At 42.9% G+C, this 19,096-nt stretch overlaps 1 protein-coding gene across 5 annotated transcripts in view; it reads left to right on the top strand.

The window, feature by feature from the left end:
* The window catches only part of FRMD5 (FERM domain containing 5), a 363,021-nt gene that overhangs the window by 310,059 nt on the left and 33,866 nt on the right, over positions 1-19,096 (top strand). For all 5 annotated transcript variants that reach the window (XM_072623630.1, XM_072623631.1, XM_072623632.1 and 2 more), the window contains exons 5-7: positions 2,819-2,916; positions 6,075-6,198; positions 13,704-13,791. In XM_072623630.1, coding sequence (XP_072479731.1) covers positions 2,819-2,916; positions 6,075-6,198; positions 13,704-13,791 — 310 coding nt within the window. The remainder of the gene's footprint in view (positions 1-2,818; positions 2,917-6,074; positions 6,199-13,703; positions 13,792-19,096) is intronic.

The raw sequence follows: 19,096 nt of genomic DNA on the forward strand, positions 1-19,096 counted from the left end.
AGCATTCTATGTTTTTGTGATTCAGCCTCAGAGCAGATTCAGTATTACTAGTTTTAGTAGTACAAACTAATGTTGGTAGTCCTGAGCCAGTACTTAGCGCTCCCGGATTTGTCTCCTTTTCTATAGGGTCAGCTGGACTGTCTTTTAGGGACGGGGAGGAGGGGTTTTTAGGGAAACAAGAGATAGCATGCCAGTATCTCTTCTAGGTGGGACCAGAAAGTTATTAGTTACAGGGAATATTAGGGGACCGCTGAACTGTTCTTGCCTGGGAATGGGGGTCAGTTCTGATAACCTGACCTTGATCACAGTGACTACACCTGCCTTACTCATCCCCAGAAGTCCAGACAGCAGCTAGTTACCCTAGCACGTTGGTTTTGGAATCTTTCATGGGTTAGATGGTGTAATGGATAGAATGCTAGATTTACAGACAGAAAGACCTAATCCAACCTCAAACACTGTGACTGTGGACAGGTCACCCTCTGCCTGCCTCAGTTTCCTCATCTATAAAATGGGGATAATAATAGCACCTATATCCAGGGTTTGTTGTGAGGATAAAATATTTGTGAAGTAATTAGTACCAGTATCTGACACACAGTAAGTGTTTAATAATTGCTTCCCCTCCCTCCCCAACCCCACCCCTATAGTGGTAAGCATCCTTCCCTTTCCCTCTGGAGACTGGGATTTGACTTTAGGTTCAAATCCTGCCGCTTCATGGGAAACGTTTCACAAACCTTAAAGTACTGTATAGTTGTCAGCTAACGTCTCTGTTGAGCACCAGGTCTTGTATATAGTCAGAACATTTGCTGAGATGGGATACAGTGGGAAAAAATGATTGACTCTAGAGTCAGAGGATCAGGATTTAAATTCTACTGCTGATGCGTATTTCTTGTGCAACCTTGAACAAGTCTGTTTCCTCATCTGTAAGATGAAGGGGTCCTCTGAAGTCTCTTCCAGCTCTCAATCTTCTGCATAAGGAGGTGCTGTGCTCCATTTATACTTTAAGAAAGCCAAAGGTTGGAAGGGATATATCCTGAGAAGTTGGAGGGTAAAGGGCAAGGTCTGAGACCTGAATAGATCCATTTGAAGGGTCTGGCAAGACCATGAAATTGTCCAAGGCACAGTCACCGATTCCTTTCAGTCTCCCTTAATTAATTTCTTGAAATCTGAGAGATCCAGGGTTTCCAGGCTCTTACCCTGTTTTCTCCAGTAACTTCAATAACTAAGCAACTTTCCCTCCTGGACATTTTTCCTATGGATGAACAGTTTACCCTAAAATCATAAGCCACAATTACAAGAGCTAAATACGAAGTTAAAGATTGAATTCTTTGTTCCTCAAGATGTTGTCTGTGGAATTGTGGAAAATGTCAGCCCTGTTCCTAATTAATTCAAGCTGATGAAATCCAAGGAATTTTTATGAGACTCCCATTCCTCTCCCAGGGACCTACCAACCTTTCATGTGTCTTGACATCAAAGCCTATGATCCTGGACCCAGGGGGGGTGGCATGGTTCTCATTGGGAGAGGAGGGGGAGCCTACAACATATCCGCGAAGCTACAGTCTGTAAAGGTTTGGATGAGCCTATTTTAAATGGTTATCTTTTCATGTTCATGGCTCGTATTTCTTCCCAGTGACTTGTGAAATTTTAAATAGGATCGTGGATCTAGAATTGAAAAGGACCTTAGAAGTTTTCCAGTAAAATCCTCATTTATAGGTGAGGGGACTGAGGCCTAGGAAGGTTAAATAACTTGCCCCACATCGTGTTGTTATTCAGTTGTTTCAGTCATGTCCAACCCTTTGTGACCCCGTTGGGGGTTTTCTTGGTAAAATTACTGGAGTGGTATGCCATTTCCTTCTCCACTGGATTTATTTTATCAGGGAATCAGAGGTTAAGTGACTTGCCCAGGGTCACACAGCTAGAAAGTATTTTAGGCTGGATTTGAACTCAGATATTCCTAACTCCAGGCCCAGTGCTCTATCTACTGAGTCTGTCATCCAGGTATGCGAATGGTAGGGCTTAGATTCAAACCAAAGTCTTCTGACTCTAAATCCAACCTCCTTTCCAATGAACTGCTTTCTCCTGGAACTGACAGGATCCACTGACAGCTCCTATACCTAGAGATCCATTATCCCTGACATGGTGGCTTCCCCCTGAGGTGTAATGTCTCATCTCTGTAGTTGAACTGGTGCTACCCATGTGTTTCTGGTTAACTGTCAGGTTTCCTTTGGCTCTACCTTCTGTCAAGCTTTATTCAAACCCTTTGAACATTTCCAGGGGACAGAGGTGTGTTCCTCTGACATGGGCAAATGTCCTGAAGCTTATTTGTGATTTTTAGAGGACTCATGCTAAATCAGGTCTGAAATCCTTTTGGAGATGGCATATCCCTGCTCTCACCTTCTTAAGTCTTCATAAACAACATAATTTACAGCTTAAAATGAAAGAGACCTCTCCAAGGGCAGTTTTCCTTTCTTGGCACTGGATTGGCTGAGATCACCTCACTTCAAACTAAGTGGGGAATTAGCTGCTGTACATTGGAAAAGCAATATCTTTTTTGAGTACTGTTCTATAGATAGGGACTGACAGGTTGTTTTAAATTGATCCATAAGTCAGATCAGGGCCAAGTACATGAAACAGACTCCATGGAGAAGGGAGCGGGTTTTTGGGGGGGGGGGGGGATGAAGGGGTGAGATGTTTTAAAAGTTTTCTCTTAAGTGAAGTGAAAATATTTTGACAGAGATTTTGGTTGTCTTGAATTATGCATTTTATGTCTTTAAAACAATCAAAGAAATCCTTTATCGCTCATTCTTCATTTCCTCTCCAGGTATTTAGTCTTCCTACAGATCAAAAGAGATCTCTACCATGGCCGCCTCCTCTGTAAGACATCAGATGCTGCTTTGCTGGCAGCCTATATACTTCAAGGTAATACTTTTTGACAGGATAAATTTGCTTTTCATGCTAAGTACTGATTATATTATTTTAGTTGCAACAGATCATTGCTTCATGAATACAGATGGAGTCTAACCCAAAACAGGTCCTGGGCTAGGACATTTTCACCAGGATCCATTACGGAGCCCATCTCAGAAAACACTGGATGCTGTGACATAAACTTGGCCAAAAGTTCTGTCCCCATTGATCCCATTAGGTTTTTCTGCTTCCCTTGTAGGAAGTTGGCCCCCTACCTTTATTATAATATCATAGATGTAGAATTGGAAAGGGACCTGAGAAACCATCTGGTCCAACTTGCACCTTCTGCAAATAAGGAAACTGCTGTGAGGCTGTGACTTGCCCAGGGTCACACAGCCAGTAAGTGGTAGAGCTGGCGTTCAAATCCAGGTCTTTCTCCAGATCCAGCACCCTTTTTTTCCACCATGTCTTCCTAATAGAATGAAGTCATTAAGCCACCAGAGAATTAGCCTGAACCTGTCTTCCCTGCTGTGCAGCCCCATTCTGTGAAATTTAGGGTAGCACTGAATCCAGAACTCACTTAAGAGACCTGTTCCTTTTAGACGAGTGTTCAAAGTTGAAAATACTATTTGGTGAAAAGCATCTTTCACAACCTAAAAGCCAGTACTTGAGGATGCACACAGGGATTTCTGATATTAACTTTTCTTGAGGAGAATAAGAGTAAGTTTGATACAAACTTTTCATTTCTTCTGCCTGACCCAGGGTTCCCAAGATCCAGGTAAGCAAAGTAGAACTGAACAGACTTTTCTCAAGTCTTAAATTTTAACAAGTCCTCCAAAATTTCCTCTACACTGACCACTAGAACCTTATCATTAAAGTTTTTACCAGAAACTTGATTTTTAATTAATGGATGAATTGGAAAATTTAGACTCTTAGAAACTGCCTCGAGATAATTCTGAATGACTTCACTCACAAGAGACTATGGTCTCCCTGGCATGCAACCAGAATAATATAGATCCCACAGACAGAAAGGGCAATCCTGTCCAATAGCCTTGACTTCCTGGGAAATACTGAGGGCTAATTGGGCCTCTTTTCAGAAACCCCTAGGGAAATTTCTCAGACCATGATGTCATCTGGCAAGCTGCTTGCTCATACACCCTCTGCACCCAAAGCTGTGTCTTAAATTTTGAGGACAGAGACCCTACCCTAGTCTAGATGTTATTTTAAAATGTTTTATTTATATCGTCACTTAGGTTCATTTTTAAATATTTCTCTTCTAAGGAAAGTCACTCTTGTTCAATATGGATGCTTTCTACTTTTAGCATTTGAAAATTAAGGATAAATAATGAACCTAGTAGTTCATGATCACATAGAAGTTTCAACCCTAAAAGAATTATCCTAATGAGGGATCTCTTTTGCTAAATAACCACAATTTCACCATATGTGAACATGCAGTGAAAAGACAAGCGACCAAACCCAGAAATTTGGGTTCTGTTTGGATGCAAGGAGAGGGCAAATTGGCTTTCCTTTCTATTCCGAATTTCTGGTGTGATTCTGAGCTTTTACTTCCTAGACAATGGGGGCCTGGAAACAAATTGCCTTCAGAACCACAGAATTTCAGGGTTGGCAGGGCCTTGAAAGAATATCTAATATGTCTAAAAAAGGGCCTTCTACAAGACACCTGACAAGTCATCATTTCCTCCAAGTCCTCAAGTAAGGCGGAGCCCACTACCACCTAAGGAAGCCTGTTCTGGTTTGGATAACTCTTCCTTGTTTTTCTCAACATCAAATAAATTTCCCTCTTGGTAATTATATTGTTCCTTGTCCTGTCCTTAGGGGCTGAAAGGAAGAATTTTAATGATAGCTCTTTGCATACTTAGCTGTCATTTCCTGCTTCTTCCCCCCAAGTCTTAACATCTTCAATGTAAAAACATCATTGGTTTATTCCACTTATCTTCATATGGCATGAATTTCAAGCCCCTTCAACTATCCTGGTTTCACTCCTTTGGATTCTCAGGCTTATTAATGTCTTCCCTAAAATATGGTGCTCAGAACTGAACACAATACCCAGGAAGTGATCTGACCAGGACAGAGGATTAGCACCTTATTTCAAGACATTATACCTCTCTTAACAGCCTAAGCTTGCATTAACTTTTCCTATCATACTGTTTCCTTATAGTAAGCCTACTAAAACCCCCAGATCTTTTTTCCATAGGAGCTGCTTTCCAGCCACACCCCCCGCCCCATCTTCTACTTAGGAAGTTCCTTTCTTGAACCCAAATGTCAGACTTTTACATTCATCCTGATTAAATTTCATCTTATTAGATCGGACCCAAAGTTCTAGCCTGTCAAGAGAGGAAACAATCCTAATGCAGCTGAAAAATCTCCACCCCCTCCTCTTCTCAGCATCCATTACTGCTTCCTGTCTCCAGAGTATTTAAGAAAGAGGTTGTCTGGCAAACTCAGCCTCACTCCCAGTCAATAGTAATTCATGGAGGGGTTGGTGGGCAGAGGGTAATCATTCAAGACCATTTTGCAGGAAGTGTCATCCCCACCCCCAAAGGGCTCCACAGACAATCAGACCAGACTGATCTTAGTGTTAATAAAGTTGGATTTTCTTCAGCCCTTCCAGTTATTGAAAGAGAAAGCCCCAGCACAGTTGAGTCAATGGAGAACTCAGTATTAGAACTTGGACCTTTCTTATCTACTGTTATTACTTTTTCCATGAACATTCAGCCAACTCTACTTTACGCACAGTAGGTGCTCAACAAAGGTTCATTTAATTTTATTTGACTTAGACCAACACTTGGGTTCCGAGGTTGAGTTTCAACTCACTTATTAACGTATAATATATTGCTTTGGATCTCAAAATAGAGTCTTTTCTCTGCTGGCAGTCCGCTTAACAGATCTGAGCATGAAAATTCTGCACTGCTAATGAAAGGCAGCAGGCCAGCACCTTTAGTTCTCCCTCCTTCCTTTTCCTGTCAGACCCTGAGCTGTGTTTGGAAGCTGTTGCTCTTTCTTAATATCATGTATGTTTTCATTATCAGTGTTTTGTCCTGGCTGCTTGATATTTGGTTCTTTTGCTACTTTCTCTTCCATTTCAGACTGACGGTTCTCTTGTCTCTCCCTTCTCCTTCCCCCTTATGTCTCCATTCTGTTTGTTTTTGAAGCTGAGATTGGGGATTATGACCCTGGGAAGCATCCAGAGGGCTACAGCTCCAAGTTCCAGTTTTTCCCTAAACACTCAGAGAAGCTGGAGAGGAAAATTGCTGAGATCCACAAAACTGAACTCAGGTGTGTAGCCTGCGTGGTCATGGTCCAGGACATTGTGACTGAGCTAACCAGAGCTCCTTTTATCACCCTGTAGTAAGTACTGTTCTCTTCCAGGCTGCCCAGAGACATAAACACTGGTTAACAACCATCTTTTCTGCATGACATATCTTGAAACTTTACGTAAGATCATAGACTCAGTGTTAAAAGGCACCTCATAGCTCTAGTCCCACACCCTTATTTTGAAGATGAGGCAACTGAGACTCATAGACACTGAATACATGGCCCAGCTCACACAGGTAGCAAAATGGCAGCACTAGGATGAACTTTGATTCCAATACCAACACTCTTTAATACAACAGAGGCTTAGTAAGTACTTTCTCCAGCACAAAATTTAAAATCTGTCTTTATTTGGGGTCGGAGCAAGAGATTGTGTTCAGGTTTTGTTTAGTGTTTCTTTGGGGGAGGGAAAGAGTGGAGAGGGACTGACCTGTGAATATTTGCTTAGCTAAGAGAAAGAGAGGCACAGAAGTAAAGACAGGGAGAGGGAAAAGAAAGGATGGAGAGAGGAAGAAAGGGGGGAAAGACACACACATATATACACATATATATGTACATATGGTAAAAAGAACAGAAGTGGAAAATTTAAAAGGAAAGAGAACAGTTAGGCAAACTTGTGCCCTATTTAATTTTATTAATACTTTGTAACAGCTGGCTTTTACATGACCAGATGTGAGGACTCAGGGCTAGAGCTGATTGGCACATGTGATTGGGTCTTCTAGAGGATGATTTCTTGTTTCAAAGACTGCCACTTCCTAGCAATCTAATCTTCTCTAAAGCTGGTAACCTTAGAGGGTCACCTAGTTCTCCCTCTCATTTTACAGATGAGGAAACTGAAGTCCATAGAGGTTAAATGCCTTTGTTCAAGGTCACACAGACTTGTCCAAGACCCCACAGGAAATATGCAGCAAAGCCTGGATTGAAACTCAAGTCCTAGGAGTCTTTCCATTGTACCTCGCTCTCTCCCTCCCCCATACTCAGAGTCTACCTTAAGAATCCAGAGCTAAGACTATAGATCCTCTCTTTAACTATTTATGGAGAAAAAAAGGAGAGGGAATATTAATGGTTGTCTGTCCTAAGCTTAGATCCCTTTCAGAAATAAAAACCTCTGCTCAGTGGTTTAAAGTCCAGTTCTGAGCACTACAGACAACTATCTCAGAAAGCCCCTTACTCTTTTCCCTAGGCCCTTCATGTGCAACAGAACCCAGAGCCATATTTCTCCAACGGTACCTCTCATTCCTGCTCATCAGCCTCTATACAGCAACTTCTTTTATTTTGCTGGGACAGAAATGAGACTTTGTGTGAAAGGTAGAAGCTTAAAGCAGGCTCTTAGCTAGCTCTCAACGTGACTTGGATGTAGGAAGAAAATCAGCTCAATTAAACGAAAGTATATTAAGTACAAGCAGAGAAATGCATAAAATTGGACTCAGAGCACTGTAACCAGTCGTGCATATTTTTAGATCTCATAATTACTGAGGTCAGCTCTGTAGTGATACAGGAAATGAAGCTCATTGTTGGGGAATGCCCTGGTACTGGTATCACTTAGAGCAGTACCGGGGGTGGGGAGGAAAGTTGGCAAAGGCACCATCCTTCAGATTCAGTGGTAACAGCCAGACAATAGGCAGGGTGCTTGTCAGGAAGGCCTCAGTCCTCATCAGCCAGATTTTCTAACCCTGTGAGAAAGTCCACAAAAATAGTATCTGGTGTACCAGCACCCTCTGGTGCCCAGTCTGATGTTTCAAAGTAACATAACAGCTTAGTTCAACAAATAACTGTGCGCAGTTCAACAACTTCAGCTGAAAACCTACTGTGTGAGTGTCACTGTGCTCAGTATTATGAGGAATAAAAGACGGTCATGATAGCTCCTTCCTGTAAAGTCCTGGTAATGCTTATTATTTAACCATTCATTTCAGCCAGTCAGTTAACCTACATTATTAAGTACCTGTTATGTGCCAAGCACTAAGAGATGCAAAGAAAGGCAAAAGCTCTCCAAGAGTTCATCATCTAATAAGGAGCACAATTTATAATCAGATATATAAGGGACGAATTGGAGATGACCAGCAAAGTGAACTTACTAGCGTTAAGGGGACCAGAAAACCTTCTTGTACAAGTTAGGATTTTAGCTGAGATGGGAAGGAAGCCAGGAGGCAGAGATGAGGAGGGAGAGAGTTCCAGACATGGGGGACAGCCAGTGTCCAGAAATGGAGTGTCTTGTTCTAGGAACAGGAGGCAGAGTTCACGGAGTGGAGTTAAGGAATGAGAATGGAATGGTAGGAAGGAAATAAGTTATGAAAGGCTTTGAATGCCAAGCAAAAGATTTTGTCTTTGATCCTGGAGGTGCTAGGGAGCCACTGAGTTTATTGAATAGGGCAGTGACATAGTCACTTTGGGACAATCCATTGGACAGTCACTGGAGGATAGCCTGGGGTGGGGAGAAGGTGGACCAGAATGGAGACATGATTTGGCACCAGTTTGGCACCAATCATACATGGACCACCTTGTCTTTACATCACTCAGTCACCCTAGCATTTGTCAAAGGCCCGCTAAGTGCTAGGCACTGAGGGGACAAAGTCAAAAGTTACTCAGTCCCTGTTCTTGTCTCCTTTGCCTCTTCTCCCCAGTCCCTATGGTACAGTGCCTCCCATATTATAGGCTCTTAATCTGTTTGTTGCCTGATTGACTGAAGGAGAGAATATGGCCTCTGCCCTACTCAAAAGGGAATCCTACCGAAATCTGGGCATATTTCAGGGCATTGACCTGTTGACCTGCCATTGTTATTTGAGGTAGATAAGAAGCTTAAGAATGAGCTGCTTTCTGTTCTGCCCACCAGCCATTAGAAATTCCCGTGACACAAGGATCTTATTCTTATTAAAAATTCAGTTTTCTGATATATTCTGTTATGTTTTCAATTAGTAACATTTATTATGCACCTACCCACTGACCCAGCAATATACCACTACTGGATCCGTACCCCAATGAGATCAAGGAAAAAGGAAAAGGGCCTGTATGTACAAAAATGGATGTAGCAGCTCTTTTTGTGGTCACAGAGAACTGGAAATTGAGGGAATGCTCATCAACTGCGGAATGGTTGAACAAGAAAATCAGGGGAGGATTTATATGAATTGATGCAAAATGAAATATGCAGTAACAGCAATATTGTGACGATGAACAGCTATGAAAGACTTAGATACTCTGATCAATGTCGTGATCCAAGACAATTCCAGAGGCTTCATGACGAAAAAATGCTATGCACCTCCAGAGAGAGAAACTGATGAACGCCGACTGCAAATTAAAGAATAATCTTCTCACTTTATTTTTCTTGCTTTCTTGTGATAGGGCTAATATGGAAATATGTTTTGCATGATTTTGCATGTATAATTGATATCATATTCCTTGCCTTCTCAGAGTGGGGGGGAGGAAGGGAGAGCATTTGAAACTCAATTTTTTAAAAAGAACGTTAAAAATAAATAAATAACAATTTTAGAAAATATATATAGAAGCATTGCTAGATACCACTATTTGCCAGGCAGGTGACTCAATGGATACAACACCAGACCTGCAATCAAGAAGACCTAAGTTCAAATCTGGCCTCAGATACTTACTAGTTGTGTGATCTTGGGCAAGTCACTTAACCCTGAGTACCTCAGTTTCCTCATCTAGAAAAGGAACTGGAGGGGGGCGGAGCCAAGATGGCGGAGTAGAAAGACACACATACACATAGCTCCGAACCCACAACCCACAGAACGGCTAGAGGGGAGTAACTTATGGCGAATTCTGCACCTAGAGGCCACGGAATATTGGAGCGAGGGAGATTTCTGTTCCAGAGAGACCTGCAGACCTCTCGCGGGGGGTCCTTCGCGCTGCGGACTGGGTGCTGGGACTGGGAGCTGAGTGCAGCCCTGCAGCGGCCGTGACACCGTGAGGAAAAGATCCAAGCAGGCTACGGGGACGAGATATCCTGCGGCCACGAGGGTCCCTCCACCCACAGAGGGACCTGCAAACCTCTCGCAAAAGGTCCGTCGCACTGCAGACGCGGAGCCCAGCCCAGAACTGCGGCGGCCGCAGCTCCGAGAGGTACAGATCCGAGCAGGCTTTAGGGACGGGATCTCCAGCGGCGGCACAAGCCCCTCCACCCACAGGTGACGGGGGTCGGTGAGAGAGTCTCTTTGGTGGGTGGAGAGGGGAGTGGGGTGCCCCCATGGCTCGGGCCCCCCGGGAGATAGAAGCTGAGAGGCGGCTGCAGACTGGGGCTCCCCAAGCGGGCGGGAGCCTGGATCCATTGTGGAAGGTCTGTACGTAAACCCCCTGAGGGAACGGAGCCTGAGAGGCGGCCCTGCCCTGACCTGACCATCTGAACTTAATTCTCACACTGAATAGCAGCCCTGCCCCCACCAAAAGCCCTAAGGCGGGAAGCAGCATTTGAATCCCAGTCCCCAAATGCTGGCTGGGAGGACCAGGAGGCAAGGTGGGTGTGAGGAGAATATTCAGAGGTCAAGTCACTGGCTGGGGAGAATGCCCAGAAAAGGGAAAAGAAATAAAACTATTGATGGCTACTTTCTTGGAGAACAGACATTTCCTCCCTTCCTTTCTGATGAGGAAGAACAATGCTTACCATCAGACAAAGACACAGAAATCAAGGATTCTGTGTCCCAGCCCACCCAATGGGCTCAGGCCATGGAAGAGCTCAAAAAGAATTTTGAAAATCAAGTTAGAGAGGTGGAGGAAAAACTGGGAAGAGAAATGAGAGGGATGAAAGAGAAGCATGAAAAGCAGATCAGCTCCCTGCTAAAGGAGAACCAAAAAAATTAACTTGAAGAAATTGTTGAAGAAATTAAATTAACCTTGAAAACTAGCCTAACTTAATTGGCAAAAGAGGTTCAAAAAGCCAATGAGGAGAAGAATGCTTTCAAAAGCAGAATTAGCCAAATGGAAAAGGAGATTCAAAAGCTCACTGAAGAAAATAGTTCTTTCAAAACTAGAATGGCACAGATGGACGCTAAGGACTTTATGAGAAAGACAGGTATCACAGAACATAGCGAGAAGATTGGAAAAATGGAAGATAATGTGAAATATCTTATTGGAAAAACAACTGACCTGGAAAATAGATTCAGGAGAGACAATGTAAAAATTCTGGGACTACCTGAAAACCATGATCAAAAGAAGAGCCTAGACATCATCTTCCATGAAATTATCAAGGAAAACTGCCCTGAGATTCTAGAACCAGAGGGCAAAATAAATATTCAAGGAATCCACAGAACACTGCATGAAAGAGATCCAAAAAGAGAAACTCCTAGGAGCATTGTGGCCAAATTACAGAATTCCCAGGTGAAAGAGAAAATATTGCAAGCAGCTAGAAAGAAACAATTCAAGTATTGTGGAAATACAATCAGGATAACACAAGATCTAGCACCCTCTACATTAAGGGATCGAAGGGAATGGAATAGGATATTCCAGAAGTCAAAGGAACTAGGACTAAAACCAAGAATCACCTACCCAGCAAAACTGAGTATAATACTTCAGGAGAAAAAATGGTCTTTCAATGAAATGGAGGATTTTCAGGTTTTTTTGATGAAAAGACCAGATCTGAAAAGAAAATTTGACTTTCAAACACAAGAATGAAGAGAACCATGAAAAGGTGAACAGCAAAGAGAAGTCATAAGGGACTTACTAAAGTTGAACTGTTTACATTCCTACATGGAAAGACAATATTTGTAACTCTTGAAACATTTCAGTATCTGGGTACTGGGTGGGAGTACACACACACACACACATGCACACACGCACACATACATAGAGACAGAGTGCACAGAGTGAATTGAAGAGGATGGGATCATATCTTAAAAAAAAAATGAAATCAAGCAGTGAGAGAGAAATATTGGGAGGAGAAAGGGAGAAATTGAATGGGGCAAATTATCTCTCATAAAAGAGGCAAGCAAAGACTTATTAGTGGAGGGATAAAGAGGGGAGGCGAGAGAAAATCATGAGGTCTACTCTCATCACATTCCACTAAAGGAAAGAACAAAATGCACACTCATTTTGATAGGAAAACCTATCTCACAATACAGGAGAGTGGGGGACAAGGGCACAAGCAGGGTGGGGGGGAGGATAGAGGGGAGGGCATGGGGAGGAGAATGCAATCCGAGGTCGTCACTCATGGGGAGGGAAAGGATCATAAGAGAATAGAAGTAATGGGGGACAGGATAGGATGGAGGGAAATATAGTTAGTCCTATACAACACAACTAGTATGGAAATCATTTGCAAAACTACACAGATTTGGCCTTTATTGAATTGCTTGTCCTCCAGAGGGAAGGGGTGGAGAGGGAGGGAGCTAAAGAAGTTGGAACGCAAAGTGTTAGGATCAACTGTAATGTTCTTACCACTAGGAAATAAGAAATACAGGTTAAGGGGTAAAGAAAGCTATCTGGCCCTACAGGACAAAAGAGAAGACGGAGACAAGGGCAGAGAGGGAGGATAGAAGAGAGAGCAGATTGGTCACAGGGGCAATTAGAATGCTTGGGTTTCGGGGGGGAGGGGATAAAAGGGGAGAAAATTTGTAACCCAAAACTTTGTGAAAATAAATGTTAAAAGTTAAATAAAAAAAAAAAAAAGAAAGAAAAGGAACTGGAGAAGGAATTGGCCAAACTACTCTAGTGTCTTTGCCAAGGAAATTCCAAATGGGGTCACAAAGTGTTGGATATGACTGAAATGACTTGATAGAAGCATCAGCATTTGCCAGGCACTGTGCTCAAAACTGAAGATACAAAGACAAAAAAAAAAATGTTACTTGTTTTTGTGTTGTTTTATTTGTGTTCTCCTTGCCAGAGTTGGTTTATGCCAGGAGTGTCATTCTAGGGATTCTGACGTCACTTGGGAAGAATGCCTTCTAGTCTAGGCTATACTCCAGATCATAATGGTTTGTGACTTCAACATTCCCGCTTAAAAAAAAAAAATCCTTATGGAATTGTACATAAGCACATTGAATTGTATCCTAATGGCTGTTTACAGGCACCTTTTCACAGATATCAGCTAAAAAACAGACTTGTAGACAGAGAAGTTGAGAAGACATTAGAGGCCACTTACTCCAGCCCCCTCATTTTACAGATGAGGAAACTGAGGCCCATAGAAGTTAAGGCACTTGCTTGAAGTCAAACATCTGGTAAATGAGTCAGAATAGACATGGATTAGGCTGCATCAGAATCTATTTTTATTGTCTTTTGTTTGGAATGCTCTGTCTTAGACAAACACACTTATGCTCATTGGTGGGAAGGTAAGGACCGTGGATAAGCAACCCAGGCTACTCAGTTTTATTTCTGAAATGGCCTAACTCCTATAGGGAAGAGTCCCTAAAGTTCTTATGAAAAAGAAATAAAGCATATGACTTCCTCTAAGCATTTCTTTTAACAGTGAATCTGCCTCAAGAAACAACAAAATTGGATAACAAGCATTTTTGGTTTGTTTTTTATTTCAGTGGTCAGACACCAGCAACATCAGAGTTAAATTTTTTGAGAAAAGCTCAAACTTTGGAAACCTATGGAGTCGATCCTCACCCATGCAAGGTAAAGCTTCCCCTTGGCCTACGACTATTCTCATTCACAGGCTACTCATTTCAAGGGTGGATAGCAAGGACCCTTCTTGTCCCTGTCCTGTTAGACCATCCCTCTCCAACAGCACGATCACCACCCTCCCGCACACACTTCTGATAGTCATTAAGGATGGCCCATGTACCTCCTTTAAGGTCTACCCCATGAGTTTATTCAATAACAGATGCCCCCGCAAAAGACGATGCTCATTCTGAAAATTCCTCCCCACCCAGTTATCTGCATAATTTGGGGGATGCCCCATCAATTTGGGAGCCTTTGAAGTAGCTGATCTAAATAACAAATTTAAAGAAAACTCTCCACTCTGGCAGCAATGTGTAATTTGGTGGAAGTGAAAAGGGCAGTAATGTGTGAGGGAGTGCGACAGGTACTAATCGGAAGCAGCTCAGCAGACAGCCCATTCTTCCCTGACCCATAATCTTGTCTCCTTCCCAGCATGGGTTTTATTGACTGCAGCAGCGTAAGTCACTGCGTGGAACTGCAGTGGGGTCATATTTAATTCCATTAGGCGTCTTCGAGGGAGACATGAGAACATCCTTGGAGGGCTCTGCCCAGAGGAAACCTTGTAATTACTCACATGTTGTCTGGCCTTTTGGAGATGAACTTGGGCAGCCAGAGTCACTCGCTGAGGGCTGGAAAGATGTGCATACTCTTGACGGATCTCTCTCCCAAGTATCTCGGTCTTCTTCCCATCTCTCTTATCTGTGTCTCTCCGTTGCTCTGTCTCTCCCGGTCTCCACCTGTCTTTTATTCAGTTGCCGGCTCTAGGGCCAAGTCTGTGCAGGGCAGGAGGAGCTAATGCTAAAAAAAGGAAGCTAAGTAATAAGCCAAGTGGATGTGTGTCTTCACTGATGTCGGGAAGAGATGTGCGTCTTTACTGATGGATGGGAAAAGTCTCATGCAGAGAAGCTCAAAGAGCAGGACTTTGTCCCTGATGAGCCATGGATTTTAAAGCTGGAAGGGACCTCAGAAGCCATGGAGTCCACTTCCTCCAATTTATAGATGAGGAAAGTAATGGATTAAATGACTTGCCCAGGGTCACACAGCTGGTTAATGCTTGAGGTGGGATTTAGGCCCCAAAGCTCTTATCTCACCTCAAACACTTAGTAGTTATGTGACTCACAGGTATATTTCCTTATCTAGCAGAAGCACACTTGGAGTACCGACTACATGCCAAGCACTGTGGTAGGTGCTGGGGATGGAAATAAACAAAGTTGGACAGTCCCTACCCTTAATAAGTTCATGCTCTAACTGAAACAGATAGCGTATGAAAGTCTAGCGGTAGGGCAGATAGAATGATGTAAAAGTCCCAAGGGCAGAGTTTCGTGGCAGATGGCAAGAGCTCCTTAAATTACTTAAGCTTTTAAGATGCCAGTGCTCAGAGGTCTCATGACAGAGAGGCAAGGTAAACAGGAAGGTCTGGAGCATCTTAGAGGCAGTAGCAGGTAGGTAGTAAGGTCCTCCATCTCATCCAAAGGAATGGACTTGTTAGCTGCCATCTTATCCAAACCCTGTGAGCAGTCAAAAATACCCAAGGAAAATAGATAGGGATAAGGAGCTGGGCATCCCTAGTGGTGTCACCTTTCTGCTTGAGCATCAGGGTGGATTCTAGTACAACCCAGACTGGGAGAGATGGGAAGGCAGGTCACGATGGCTCTTCCCACTCAAGGTCTGAATATCTAGGATAGGTTCTTGGGTAGCCTGGAGCTGAAGGAGAGGTTGAGATTAGAAGGGCAAGGAAGTAGGGTCCTCTTAGTGTATGGTCATGGCTTTGAATTCTGGGACTGCCCTGAGCCTACAGAGAGGTGGAGGGAGTAAGGCAAGGTAGAGTTGGTAAATAAGGACTGTCATTTATAGGTGGTTTCATCTGTGATTTCATCCCTGTAAGGGAACTCCTAATGTATAAACTCCTCTATTAAAACTTTTCTGAGACCTACAGTCTTAGAAAGTTACCTGGGCATTTCAAGGTACTTGAAATGCCTTGTCCAAGGTCACATCACTAGTATTTGTCAGAGACAGGACTTGGACCCAGGTTTTCCCCATTTCTCTCTCCAAAGTGGTGCCCTCAGCAGTTTAACTAGCCTCTTAAAGACCTTCTCTTAGAGCAGAGCCAGAAAGAGTCTGGCTGAGATTAAATTAAATTAAATTAAATTCCAGATTAAAATGGAATTGGGAAAATGCTTAACAAAATAAATAGAAGTACAACAAAACATAGATAATGTGATTTTCTAAGTCAATACGCATCCTCCATTTCGACTGAATTTGACACTACTGTCTTAAAGGATCAGTTTGGTCTATGGAAGAGGCCCAGATCACCTCAGGACTTCACTCCAGGCCACACTTCAGACAGAGAAAGGAATGAGGAAGATTTTTTTTATTTGGTTACATTTAGATGAGGAATAAACCCACCCAGATGTTTGTCCGCTCAGAGACAAACCGCTGAACTGAAGTAAAAGAGAAAGGTTGTACTTAATTTCTCTATGTCTATCCCCAGCATTTATCATAGTGCTTGGCACATAGTAGGCACTTAACAAATACTTTTTCATTTATTAATTCATAATAAATTAATAAATGCTTTTAAATTCACACTTTTAAATACTTTAATTCTTTTTCATTTATTAATAATGCATAATTTTTTTCTACCTGACATAAGTTACTGGTGTTGGTGATAGTATAATTATATATATGTATATATATCTGAGCTTCCTGCTCTGTTCTTTCACATCTGGTGCCATACCATCTGGGCTTGGAGATGCCCATCAGCTGGCAGAGAATGATGTGTGGCTACACTGGCCTAAACCCCACTGGAGACTGTTAATCTATGGACTGTAGCCCATGGCTCTCTATCCTTTCAATATAGCTATCGTTTCTACCCACTTTGCCTAGCTAATAGGGATTCTGGGTGCCCATAAATTAGCTTTTCTGGATCCCTGCTCATCTCTCACATGGTCCCCCGCCCCTGTGTTCTTCATACTAAGCCCCCAGATTTATAGTTTCCCTACCCTTGTACTACTGAGTGTAAGAGATGAGTAGTAACAAGTGCCTTTGGTCTCATCACTCAGTAGAGTTACTCTAACAATGTGCCTTCCCATATTCACTTTTATTTTGCTGCAAGGAGAGCTGGAACAAGCCCTAGCACTTTGTGTAATAAATACAGATGATTTCTATTAACAGAGAGGCAATTACTGGGCCCAGGGAATCTGGGGCATGCAGCCCTAGGGAAGGCAGAAGAAGAGAAATCGTTTTGATAATTAAATGAGAGCAGCACAACATTTTGGCTGAGCTCTCCTCTCTCAAGCTGATTAAGAAACAGTTGCCCGTACTAATCACCCTGACTTTTTCTACCCATGTTGTCCTTGTCCAGGCCGGAGGAAGTTGAGGAAATCTAGGTGGTACAACCCCTCGTGGAACAAGATTGGCTCTTTGCAGATGACCACTCAAATCCCCAATATGGGACACCTGGATCTGTCAGGGCCGGCACATGTAACATTTTCTCATTTTTAGTTTCCGCAGGAGTGGGGTCTGCGTGCCTCCAGAGATGGTCACTGATTGTGCCCCCACTCTCCCCTTTGTCCAACTCCCCCCACCAGGTCAAGCCAGCAACAGCTAGGGCAAGGGCATTTAGCTCTTGAGAGAGCACCTGAAAACCCAGGGAATGTCACCTCCTGAGTATAAAGCCTGAAATTGGAAACCTTTCAATGCAGAGCTCTCCATGCAGGAGATAAAACAGTGACTATGTTCCCTCCTGATACGAGTTGCCTATTTATAGCTTGGATCTCACTCCTTTCTCTCCAGTCTGTTGAAATCAAGGCATGAAGATAGTTGAGTGATGTCACTTTGTGTGAGAGTGGTTTAAGGTTGCTCAGAGGAGTGTGGTTTGTGACCCCTCACCTTTGTCTCACAGCAATGAACTTGATACTAGTCTGAGTTTGAACCCATTGTTTGAGATTAGGGAAATGAGCTCCTGGAGCATCTCTGACAGCTGTCTCTCAGTGACTTGTGCTTCTCCTGTTTGGTGACAGTCCCTAGATGTGAGGGCAACTACAATGAAGAGATGATATTAGCACATGTATATATTAAACATATAATAGCACATGTACTCTATAATGATACTGTATGTGTGTGTATGTGTGTGTGTGTGTGTGTGTGTGTGTGTGTGTATACACACATATACATTTGTGGCTCAGTGGATATAGTGCTGGGCCTGGAATCAGGTAGGCCTAAGTTCAAATCTGGCCTCACATACACTAGATTTGTGACCTTGGGCAAGTCACTTAACCTCTGTTTGTCTTAACCCTTGGAGAAGAAAATGGCAAATCACTTTAGTAGCTTTGCCAAGGAAACCTCATACAAAGTCACAAAGAGTTGGGCATGACTGAAAAACTGAGCAGCAATATATGTAAATATATTTATGTATTTATGTGTATACATATATACATACACACACATATATTTATATGTACATACATCCCATTCCTGCATTACTATATATTAAAAATTGTTTGGGCATTATCCCCCATCTTATAATGCCTTCCCCAAACCCAATTTTATATTTTTCTTATGCTTATGTAGGTTTTAAGATAGGAGATAGTGTGGTCCTATTGTGAGAGCACAGGATTTGGACCTAGAAGACCTGGATTCCATTCTAGGCTCTGTCACTTTCTATGTGACTTTGAGTAAGTTCTTTAACCTCTTTAGACCTCAGTTTCCTCAGCTATAAAATGTGGAAGCTGGATAAGATCGCCACTTAGATCTAGCTCTAATTCTACAATTTTATGGTAATGCTATCACAGAAATGGTGGCTCCTTTGCACTCTAGGTCTCTCAGGTTTTCCCTGGGGAATCTCCCTCTACCCCCCCATCACTCAGAATCATGACTGCCTTCTGTTCACCTGGAACCTTAGCCTTCCATTCTGCCCTTCTGTCAACAAGCAAAATTAAAACCTCTCAGGCCAAGGGAAAACAGCAGTCTTTTACGTTTGCATTGAGTGAGGAGCTCATCTAGTTGCTGGCAGCTGTTGGTCCTTCAGCATCTCAAGGACAGTCACCAGGTGGAAAGACAAGCTACATACACCTTTGTGCTGGTTGTGGTTCAGTAGAAAGAGGTTCTGATTCTGGGGTGAGAGGGCTTGGGTTCAAATTCTGCTCAACACATTTGCTGCTCACTGTAGTTCCTTCTTCTGCATTCCTGTATACTGTGAATACAGCCTTTAACCCACTGGGTCCCCATGTAAAGCTCATTTCCCCAGATCAGACCCTTACAT

This window comes from Notamacropus eugenii, chromosome 7 (assembly GCF_028372415.1).
Source record: "Notamacropus eugenii isolate mMacEug1 chromosome 7, mMacEug1.pri_v2, whole genome shotgun sequence".
Lineage (NCBI taxonomy): Eukaryota > Metazoa > Chordata > Mammalia > Diprotodontia > Macropodidae > Notamacropus > Notamacropus eugenii.